Consider the following 12,317-nt stretch of genomic DNA (forward strand, 5'->3'; position numbering starts at 1 on the left):
GAGGGAGAGAGAGACACAGACTTGCCGCGGGTCAGGGAGCCCGACGCAGGGCTTGATCCCAGGACCCTGAGATCATGACCTGAGCTGAAGCTTAACCGACTGAGCCACCCAGGCACCCCCCTTATTTGTTTTTTCATTTGTTTTTCTTTTTAGATTCCACATAGAAGTGAAATAATACAGTATTTGTTTTTCTCTGTCTAATTTATTTCACTTAGTATAATACCCTTTCTGGCCATCTATATCAAAAATGATAAGATCCCATTCTTTTTCATGGCCGAGTAATAATCCATTGTGTGTGTGTGTGTGTGTGTATGTGTGTACCCCATACCTTCTTTATCCATTCATCTATTGATGGACACTTCAGCTTCTTCCATATCTTCGCTATTGTAAATTATGCTGCAATGAACATAGGGACAGAGGACACGAATAGACATTTTCCCAAGGAGACATATTGTTGACCAACAGAAAGAAATGGTTCTCAAGATCATTAATCATCCGGTAAATGCAAATCAAAACCACAGTGAAATAATACCTCACACAGGTCCGAATGGCTAATATTAAAAAGACAAGAAATAACAAGTGTTGGTGAGGATGTGGAGAAAAGGTTAGCCTTGTACACTGTGGTGGGAATGTAAATTGGTGCAACCACTGCTGAAAACGGGGTGGAGTTTCCTCAAAAAATAAAAAAAAAGTAGTATTACCATATGATCCAGAAATTCCACCATGGGTATTTACTAAAAAAACAAACAAACAAAAAACACCTCAAACACTAATTTGAAAAGATATATTCATCCTTGGTCAAACTTCTGATATTCGATGGGGGATTGTACTTCCTGGACTATCTGAGATAAGTTCTATATTTCACCACTCCAATATGGATCTATTAGCCTTGGTAGATGCTGGAGCAGGGGCAGTGCTGAGAGTTTCTGAGGACCTGAGGAACCCCAAACTAAGATTTATTCTCACATGTATGGACATCCCATCTGATGAGTTATAGGAACACCAATGGGAAGAACAATACTTCCTCTCAGAGGGTAGTTTAGATTCTGCTTTAGCATACAGATTAATGGACAATGAAATTTTCTTCCATAAAGCACCATCAGAAAAATGTGAACATGAGACATTTTAAGGTGGTAACCATACCCTCACTTTGGCTTGAAAAATCTCAATGAAGTACTCTTAGAATGCCTACCTCTGAGCATTATATTTTCCAGTGGGTTCTCTAAAATAAACTATTTATGGGTTATAGCTCTGATTTATTTTGGGGTCATTATTAAATATCTGCTATAAGTAACTATTGTTTTTTTTTTTGAGATAGTGGGTTTATGGTCTATTTATGTCACTTTTAGCATGTGATTTTAAATCTTCTGATGTGCCTGTGGTAGAAAGCTTTTATTTGTTTTCTTTAACAGGAAGAAATGATCCAGTTCAGCAAAAGTCAAAACAGATTTCAAGAATTTAAAGGAGTGGAGTAGTGTCATGGGAACATAACCCTGTTTTAACCCAGATAATAAAATTATGATTTGATTTGTCAAAAAACCATTTTTATTGCTCTTGACCCTTGTAGTTCCTTAATACTCATGGTGTGTCTGCTATGTGTACAGAACAATATTCTGGGGAAAATGGGGAATATAGGATATGGTAGCTGGAACAAGGGGCTTATAACCCTATTTGGGAAAATAACAAATATATTTCTGAAATGTTAGAAAGAAATACAACAGAAAAAAAGACATTCATGGATAGTTGAGGAACGACCACAGGGCAATCATCAATTAAATTCAAAATTTAGGAACAATCAGTGCAAATGCCAAGAAAACTCTGGAGACCAAAATTTGCTGAACTACCTTCCCATCAATAAAGATTTAGCGTTGGTTCTGTATCTTGATGTGTACATATGATGATGATTCTGAATTCCTCTGAAAAGGATTTTTTAAATACAAGAAATGTTCTAATCAAACATAGATTTTAAAAAATCAAAACAAGTAGCACTCATGGTGTGTTATTTTTGAATCACAGCATGTCATTTTCATAGCTCTTTCCACATAATATTTGCTCCTGCTTCATGCGAGCCCTATAAAAAAGACTGGGGCAGGCGTTTTTCCTGATTTACTGATGAGAACATCAAGACCTCATAAAGTTAAGAGATTTATCTCTGGTGCAGCACTGATAATATCCTAGGAATTTTATCAACTGTATTTTTCTTTATATTGTAGAATTGCCGATAGGGTTAGGTAGAACCGATGACTTAATAGCTTTGTTTTCTGTGTGATATCTACAAAGTACCTTTTCAGTACCTTGTTGAGTACGTGAAGGAAAATGAGATTACCAGCTATGGCCACTGCTTATATTGACAAGCTGTCTCTTTTATTTCTTTTGTATCTGGCTATTCTGTTAATTCAGTAGACAGTTAAGTAGCTTTATGTAGTCATCATCACATTGTCAAGTGCTAGGGGAGATTTATAGGACCTGTGGACATAACTTTACGTGCTAAAGGAGTTTTCATCAACCTGGGGAAAGATCAGATGCACTCAGGAAAATGTTAAGCCACCAACCTGGAAGGCATACCATTACTTCTCAGAATGAGGGGTGGTAGGGTTCTGTATCAGTGTTCTGATGCAGGAGTGGTCCAGGTGAGGTGGGACTTCAGCAAGACTTTTACTGAGAGATTAGATTCCATGAGTGGGGAGAACTAGGGAGGCATTGAGTGGAGTGAAACTTGATTTAGGGAACATGGAGAAATGAATTTGGGGGGGGAGGAAGTCATATAGAAAAATTTAAATGATAGGTTGAAGAGTTGGCGTCTGTAGGTGTTAAAAAGCCGTGAAAGAAATTTGTGTTTTGCTTAATTTCTCCATGCTACGAAGGAGCAATTTTGAGATTACCATCGCAGCATTGTGATGTATTACAATCCTGGGGTGTGGCTGAAAAACTAGAGGATTGACCAAAATTTATTGTTGTTGTTTTTTATATGAGGTTTATAAAGTGCTTTTAGCATACTTTGTATTCTGGTGAATTGTGAAATCCTAAGTGAAACTGCTTATCCCCTTGACTATTGCTGCCTTTTTTTATATGGCGCCAAATTTGAGGCTGAGTGGGTCTGTTATTAGGATGATGGAGCTCTCTAGGCAAGAGTTCCTTTGTCAGGGAAGGTACAGCTTGCTAACTGGGTAGGTGCTTGATTACACTTTCCACGGAAGGTTCATATGCTGCAGACACGAAAGAGGCAGGATTCTCTGCCTAATGGTTGGCCACAGGCAAGGAGACATTCTCAAGCAGTGGCTAGATGGTGCACTGTCAGGGCATCAAGACTTGACATCATCCCTCGCCCAAGTCTTACTCTGTTCTTGCAGGGATGAGGATATCCTCTGACATTTTTGCCAATCCTCATAAATTGAATTACTTTAGTTTCACTGATGAGAGTTTATTTCTAACACCATTTTAATTAAACAAACTACTAATTTCACCAATGAAGAGCTATTTTTGACATTCAGTATGCTAAATAGCAAAGCCTTTGGTGTTGATCAAGATATGAATAGTTGGAAGAGATATGGATAGCTTGGAGATATGAACTGCTTGGCCAGGTCTGAAATGTGGCCCTTTCTTATGTGATTACTAGCCAATCCCAGGAATCTGAATTCTCAATTAGGGCTAACGTCCCTAAAGGTAAAGCTTAAATCTACAGATACATTGCATCTTACTGTCTATGCTGAATGATAGTTTGTGAATTTCTTAGATTAACTTATTAAACACATTATGGAAATAGCAATGCCTGTCCTTGGTTAACCCTGTTTACTTTACAGTCTCAACATGGTGATTATGATATATATATATATATATATAGGTTTTGTTTTGTTTTTAATTTGCTCTTAACCTCTACCAAACTGTTATTCTCTTTGCTTTCTTTATATTGATCAAAAGCTATAGGGAAATATACCTGTAAGTAAGGAAAGTGTCACAAAGAGACCTAGGGCCTGCATATATTAAGTGCATGCATCCTAAAATGGTTAAACATGTTATTCTGAAATCCTAATGAGCAGTTTTCCAAGGTGTTTATAAGCCTCAAAGCGGCCTCCTTTGTAAGAGTTTCACTTTGCTCCCTGGCACTAAGTGTAGTTTTGAGCCTTCTTCTCATTCTGTCCAGATTCTGTTGGTCTGCAGCTGGGAAGCACTTTCTTTGCCAGAAGATCCCTGTCCAATTCTCTTATTCTTGGCAGGTTCATTTACTTTTTCATGGTTTCAGTCCTAAACAGTTCCCAGCCTGGACCCAAGATAAGTTGGTTTCCTAGGCTTTTTGTTGTTGAAGGCAAGGACGCTCGTACTGCCCTGTGGTGCCCAAGTACAGCCTGTCCTTTGACTTTGCTATAAGCGTTTAAACCGATGTTAAAGGGACATCATATTCAAATGTCTTAAAGATGCTTGTTCAGGGAGTTCTCCGATTGAATGTCTGGATTTTCTGATCTTATAATTCCTTGCAGACCCACATGGCATCTCTACCACCAAGAAAGACTTAGATTTTGCTTTAGAAAAGAAGTTGAGACAAGTATGGCCATGAAGATGAAATGACTATGTGAAAGAATGTTTATGGGGGCACCTGGGTGGCCCAGTTGGTTAAGTGACTGCCTTCAGCTCAGGTCATGATCCTGGAGTCCCGGGATCGAGTCCCGCATCGGGCTCCCTGCTCAGCGGGGAGTCTGCTTCTCCCTCTGACCCTCTTCCCTCTTGTGCTTTCTATCTCTCATTCTCTCCCTCTCAAACAAATAAATAAAATCTTAAAAAAAAAGAAAGAATGTTTATGTTATGAGTCTACATTAGATAGTATGCAATGCTTTTTAATGTTTTTTATATACACACACACGTGGATATATATATATATATATGTATATGTGATAGAAAAGATGTAATAATCAAAAAACCTTTTTTTCTAATTGAATTAAAATAGCTTTACATTTATTTATTTATTTTTTTTCATTTTTAAATATAGCAAGATCAACTTTATACTTGGGCTGCGGTCAGCCAACCCACTCACTCACTGGATTACACAGAAGGGCAGTTTCCCAGGCGAGTCCCGTCTGTTTGGCCCCCATCGAAACCTCCTGATGAAGAACACAGGCTGAAGGATGCTGAAACAGGTGGGACCCCAGGAGCAGTGCGTGTTCTGAAAGTGCGTAACATGAAGTACTTATACGGTGCTCATGGGGTAGTGAGTCTGCTTTTCTCTTCTAAGGATTTCTTCGATTACGATCTGCAGCTATCTCAAGTAAAATCACTGGGAGTCTTGTTAAATTGTAAATTCTTATGCTCCACCTTCAGAATTTTAGGGAAGGGGACACTGGAATTATCCAGTTATTATTGTGTATACAAAAGTTTGCGAACTGCCGCCTCAGGGGGCTGACTGTAGCCACCACCTGAGATGACATGAGCCACATATCCTGTGTGGACTGAGAACTCCAAAGGGAAATTTCTGTCTATTGCCTTCAGAGGTGGTGTCGATCTCACTTCTCCACTCTGGCTCTCTTCCCTTACTGCTTTCCTTGTGCTTTTCTTGATCCTTTTCTTTACCTTCAGAGATAATGGGGACATAGAGATAAAAGGTTCATTAAATCTAAGTTTTAAGTAATCTTTTAAAAACTGTACAGTGTTCAGATGTATTTATTCTTCTTTAAAATTTTTCTTTTTGGTTGTTTTTCTCTTTGCATCTTTTGTTGTCTTATTTTGTGTTATTGGCTGGGAAGATAGCATGAGATTAATGTCAGCTTTCTATGGAGCCTGAAAGTGGGAGAACACTTTGTGTTTGTCTTAGGAATTAAGAATCGTATTTGAGTAATAATGTTTTATGAAATTTGGTTGTTTAATTCCGTTTAAAAAAAATTTCCAATCTGGTATAATAAATTCCTGACTTCTTCTCTGTGGACTGATTCATAAGTGGAGAGTACATTGAAGAGCATTATTACTATTCAGAAATCTACCCCTCACCAAATTTTCCTAAATAGTAGCATGAGTGTTAGAATTAAGAATTTTGATTTTTGGGGGCAACTGGGTGGCTCAGTTGGTTAAGCATCCGACTCTTGATTTTGGCTCAGGTCATGATCTCAGGGTCATGAGATTGAGCCCCGCATTGTGCTCCATGCTCAGCAGGGAGTCTGCTTGAGATTCTTTCTCTCCCTCTCCCTCAGATCCTGCCCCCACTCTCTCTCTCTCAAATAAATAAATCTAAAAAAAAAAAAAAAGAATTTTGATTCTTTTTCTCATTGGTTTATAGAGAGAAAGTCATTAATCTGGATTTGTAATAAAAGAGTACAACATAAGAACATGGAGCTTTGTAACCTTGGGCAAATTTCTTAATCCCTGTACTCAGTTTCCTAACATGTAAAATGTCGATAAGAATAGCATCTCCTGCATAGGGCTGTTTTGAGAATTATATGAGATAATGCATGTTAAAGCATAGAGTTAGAATTCAGAATACAATGTCAGGCTTAGTATAAGTGTTTGCTATTGTTATCATTATTACCATTATCTGATATCTTTACTTATTACTTCCTCATGAGTTCCCTTTGAAACCAACAATGACCCACAGTGTTAAAGATTTTATTCTAGGCCCCTTTCCAAAGTGAATGTAGTGTTTATAATCCTGTTTTTATCCCAGTCTCTGAAGGGATGCATTTACCTTTCTTCTTTCTATAGAAGCCCGGAACGGGGGCCACACCCAACCGTGCATGTCCCGTTTTAAATGTCTGATGCTTTTGAAACACTGCTTAGTGTTCACTAGGTGGACTATACTCCCTGAAATGAACAACCCATGAGAGAGAGGAGTAAGAAACATTGTACCATGTAGGGCTCTGAGTTTCTTGTAACATAGTACAGTTGATCAAGGGCCAAGGTGTAGAGTTCCTTAATGCATGTATCTTCAGGAATGAAGGGGTTCTAACATGATAATACCTGAAAAGAAAGCAATCACATAAAAGCATATTTAGTTTTAAAAGGGAAAACACACAACTAAAAGTATTGCTCCTGTTAAGTACACTATGTTATTCATGTTAAAAATCACTTTAACTTCTTGGTAGGGAATAGCCCGGTGTAGATATAACAGAATTGATCAGTTTCGTTGAGTGCCCTCTTAACAGTTGTCCATGTCTTGTGTTTTACATCATGATTAGTGTGGTGTTTTCATTTTTTTCTTCCCTAGTATGTTTTTCCCCACTTTTTTGAAATATTTATATTTTCCTTTAAAATTTTAAGGCACCTTAAAAAAGTTTCAAAATATTTTATATTATTGATTTTGTATACCAGAGGAGGACTAGACAGAAAGCTAGTGATAATCTAAATTTTAGTTTGGTAAAAGATGATCGTTGGAATGGATACCAGGAACTTTGTAACGTAGTTTTCTCTTTGTTATTTGGTGTAGCCTGCCAAATGCCAGATCAAGTAATTTTTAATATAGTAACTTGTATCCTTTTAAAGTATGCATTCTTAAAGAGGATGATGGAGGTAAGTAGAAAATAATTTTGTGTAGTGACTTGTTTTTCTCCAGTTGATCTGTTATAAACCTCAACAGCCATATAGCGTTCTTTTGTCCAAATGATCTAATGGCATTTTCTAAACTTATCCTGCTGTGACTCTATGGGCCATTCTCATTCTGAGAGCCATACCACCCTCTCCCTTCTAGTCAGTCAGTCAGTTTTAAGAGTGAGAATGTCAATAATATAGCAAAAACCTTGCACAGAATCTACAGCTTTCAAATATATAGATTTGGTGCAAACTTTGATAACATAATTATTAATAGTAATAAACTATTTGCAGTACACTTAATGATTGGTTGCTCTACATTGTTGTGTAGTGACATCATGGTTAAAACCAGTATTTGCAACATGTGGCCCCTTTCAATTTTAGTTTAAAGTTAAAAGAGTTCAATGACTTTTTTCTTTTGAAGAAGAAGGATTTTTAGTTACATCTTAGAAAACTGAAAACTTGGTTTTGTTTTTGTTTTTGTTTTTTTGTCTTGCGGCTCATTTTCATTGTTGATTACTAATTCACATGTCCAGCTAATTCAGATTTCTCATGCATCTGACTTACATATTTTTGTAATCCCTTCTGTAAGAGAGGCTCTTCTCCACCTTTCATATAATGGTGAAAGAACCAACCCTCCTCTGTAGGGATTGGAAGTGCAGAGGTCAAGGTGAATGAAGCCTTGGTGCCTCTCCCCACCCTCTGTGGTGGTTCTTTTTTCTGGAGTCCCATGGCATTTTATTCATATCTGTATCATTCATATTACTTATGCATTATAATTTTTCTGTTTATACATATCTGTCTTCCTTGGAGACTCCCAACATTTCAAGACCTTTGGGCACATAATATATGTTTAAATGTTTAAGCCAGTAAATTAAGATCTTTTGTTGAAAGAGATCTAAATAAATATCTCCTTAGCACATTCATGCAGGCATTTGAGAGAGAGTTTTGTGTGTGTGCTGAAACAGCCCATGGACCATTTTTCCAGGCTCAATACCAAATTTCAAAAGTTATTCACTGATGCACAGAAATCAAAGAGATAGTTAACTTTAGTTTTCAAATTTGTGGCGAATGGGGGCAGGATGTCTAGATGTGTATAAGGAATTGATTATTCTTATTGTGTCTTTGAAACATCAAGCCCCTTATCTTTCTCTGAAAATGTAAATGGCCAAGAGGAGTGATATTTAGGAAGGCAATTTGGGGACGGAAAACCCTGGAGGAAACTATGTGGAAGGAGAGGTGGTAGAAACAGGGCAGAGACTTTTTAAATAGAAATCCTAAAAGTCATGGTTACATGCTGGCTGAAAGCAGTGTAACCCGCCTTTGCTCCAGAAAAGATTTGAGCAGCATATAAATATCTAAGGTATACAAAAGGATTACAAAGGAAAATAAATCAAACTGAAAGGAATTTAGGATGGAAGAATAAAATGAAGCCAGGGGTAAGGTAGCACACAAATGTATTGCAGAAGCACTTGGAATTTTCAAAGGTAGTTGGAAATTTTTCCTCAGGTTTAAAGCAAAGAGGGAAATGGGGACAATTCTATAATCATCCCCTGTGTCCATGAGGTTAAAAGCAAAAGTATTTCAGAGAAGCCCTTTTAAGCCCTTTTCTGGCCTTCTATATATAAAAAATAAGTGCTTCTGATGGTTCCTAATAAGATTCTGTGTGATGCAATGCAAACAGTATCATCAACTCATTTCCAGATGTAGTTGAATGCTTTAACAAATATTCAATAGGGGTAATGAAGAAATTCTATAAGGAACCCAGGAAGAGTTTGATAGTGTTCTATTTCTCAGCTTCCTACTTGATCAAGGGATAAAATGTGCTAGAAAAGACTGAAAGATTGACCATGTCTCCTATAGATGATGATGATGATGATGATGATAAATTCTTCTTTTTTTGTCATTTTGGCTTGCATTTCTCTCTTATATATGCAAGCTAAAACTTGTGTGTCCATATCCTATGTTGGCAATGAGGGGCATATCCATACCGTGAGATAATCAAATAAGCAGAACATAGGGTTGGGCCCTTTTAGGAAAATGACATGTTTAACTCTATCTTCATTTATGGAAGGACATGGTATACCAGAATTAAAAACATCTCCCATAAGTCATACTATTTAAATAAAGTTTAATAAGTTCTCTCTCAATTAAATTGACTAGACTTGAATCAAATTGATGTATATACCATTAGAGAAACTGCATTTTAATAATTTTATGTAAGTGCCTTTTTACTTACAGTGTAAAACTGTTTGGAGACTGCTCAATTCATTTTTAAAAGGCATACTTTATATGCTTTAAAAGGGTGATTTAATTTATTTTCCATTCATAGCAGGGAGGCATATCCTACTTATTTTCTTTCTCCCTATAAATGTAAAACTCATCCAAGTATGTTTTGTTTTACAAGCCATAGGCTTATTTTGTGATGATAAAGAAGAGTTCATCTCTGAAACATGTTTGGAACTGTGGGGAGCCCAGAATTTTAGATTATGAATTATTTAGGACACTTAAAGTTTTGTCAGGAATGTTCTTTCTCCTACTTTGCTTCACAGTGATGTTTGTTTTGTTTTGGTTTTAAAAACAGTCTAGTTTCTGAATTCTTAAAAAGGGAGAGAGAAGGAGTTGGCAGTTTTAAATGTACCTTTGAGAGAGCTCTCACTGGGTTACTCTTTAAAAACAACCATCCTGGTTGATGAATATGTAGTGGGAACTGTCAGTTCTAGAGCTGAGTGGATTTAGAAAGGCAAGTCCAGAAAGCCCCTGGATGCTGGAAGACGAGAGTGTTGGTAACAAGTTTCATGGGAGTTTGTACCTGAGGTGACCATTCTAAGAATGTTAGAACTAAGTGGATTTCTCAGATTCACTTGCCCAGTGACCCTAGCCTTGAGCAGATACTCAGAAACCAGCTTACTTACCATTCGCTGCAAACATGCCATTTCTCTCTACTCACACCACTCGGTGCCATATCTCATGCTTCTCTTTATTCTCCCCTTCCTATGCCTTCTTTGGTTTTTTTCTTATTTGCCTTCTCCTTAATTTTTATTTTTCTTTTCTCTTAGTTCTCTTCATTTTACCTTTTGTTTTTGCAGTACAGTTATTTTGTGCATCTTTTTCATCTTAACATCTTGACACTCTAGAACTCCTATGCTTCAGTTTATGATTTTGAAGAGAGCATTTTGCCATAAATTTCTCTTAGATGGTTTCTCTTACACTGATTCAAAGAAATAAGTATAGTGGAAGAGGGGGAGTGGGGGAATTAATTCATTTCAGGCACCATTTATAATTCGACAGAGGGAAACTAAAAGTTTGGGAGGAGGGGGATTCCAAAAAGTGACTGTCTTTCTAGTTCATTGTTCTGGTAAACTGTATGCATTCTTCTTTGCCATCAGAGCCCAGAGGCTTGCTTTTTAGGGTAGGTCACCAGGCCTAGGGCTATCGGGGAAATGCTAGGAAACACTGTGTGTATTTCTAATGCGAAGAACTGTTGGTGTTCCAACGGGAGATCCTTTGGATTCTCCCTGCGCTATCCAAATAGAAGAGGAAGAAAAGTGTTCTCCGTCAATACAAAGCCCCAGGACCTTATCTAGAGTCTACTGTGTTTGGGGATTTGGAGGTAACTAAAACCAAAAGTGTTCCAGGGTTTGGATTTGCTAATATTAACTGCTGGTTGGTTTTGACGTTAGGATCCTTATTCAAAATTGGCTAACTCTGCTGTTAAGGTCAGAGTACAGATTTGTCGGTATAAGAAGGAAGAATCCCTTTTCGATTACCTCAGTGAAGTCGAATTACTTCTCTGGGAAAATGCTTTGTGTTTTAAGGCCTCTTGTTAATATTCTATTGCCACAGTGACATCTGTTGGTAAGTGACTACTTCATGCTGTTCTCAAGGATTTTTGTTTTGAAAGATACACCTTAAGCCGAGCTGCAGGAAGCAGCTAAAGGCAAAGTGATGTATTTGCCCCTTGTAAAATCCTTACTCCTCTTTTCCCTTTCCCAGGATACCCCCTTTCATGGTTTGATTGTTCTTTTGGTCACTCCTTCCAGTCACTCCTACAATGACTCAGCAAATATTTTAAGCACCTACTGTGTGCCAGACACTATTCTAGATGCTGCGGATATAAGGGGAAAAAAGTGCAAAAATCCCTGCCTTATGTTCTAGTGGAGTAAGAGAATTAAAATTAGGAGGCAAACAAGTGGATTAGGTAGTGTGTTACGTGATGTTCCATGTTACAAAGAAAGTAAGAGAGAATGAGGGGTGCTAGCAGTGGATGGGACTGCCGCGTTGTTAAAACGAGTGCTGAAGTCTGGAACAAAGCCCTAGAGAAGGGGCAAGGCAGAGGGGGATATGCAGAGACCCTGTGGAGGGAACATGGCAGCCTGTTAAAGGGTAGCGAGAAGGCCAGTGTGGCCACAGCCCAGTGCGCAGGTGGGGAAAGGCAGAGGTGGTCAGACAGGTCAGGGACTGTGGACAGATGAAAGAAGGTCACTGGGCCTGTGCCGAGACTGTGCTTTAGTCTCAGTGAAATGGAAACTTTCCATGTAGTTTAACAATATGTTATAAAATTTATTTATTATTATTATTTTTTAAGATTTTATTTATTTATTGACAGAGATATAGTGAGAGAGGGAACACAAGCAGGGGGAGTGGGAGAGGGAGAAGCAGGCTTCCCGCGGAGCAGGGAGCCCGATGGGGGGCTCCATCCCAGGCCCCTGGGATCCTGACCTGAGCCGAAGGCAGACGCTTCACGACTGAGCCACCCAGGCGCCCCAGTATGTTATAAAATTTAAATGATAGGCACCTTTTATTTTTCTATA

General features: G+C 38.0%; 1 protein-coding gene across 1 annotated transcript in view; it reads left to right on the forward strand.

Moving 5' to 3' along the window:
* FMN2 (formin 2) overlaps window positions 1–12,317 on the forward strand; it is a 370,583-nt gene that overhangs the window by 73,011 nt on the left and 285,255 nt on the right. Inside the window, 1 exon segment of the mRNA XM_027609713.2 lies at window positions 4,982–5,129. Within this exon segment, the coding sequence (XP_027465514.2) occupies window positions 4,982–5,129 (148 nt within the window).

Source organism: Zalophus californianus, chromosome 10 (genome assembly GCF_009762305.2).
Source record: "Zalophus californianus isolate mZalCal1 chromosome 10, mZalCal1.pri.v2, whole genome shotgun sequence".
Classification (NCBI taxonomy): Eukaryota; Metazoa; Chordata; class Mammalia; order Carnivora; family Otariidae; genus Zalophus; species Zalophus californianus.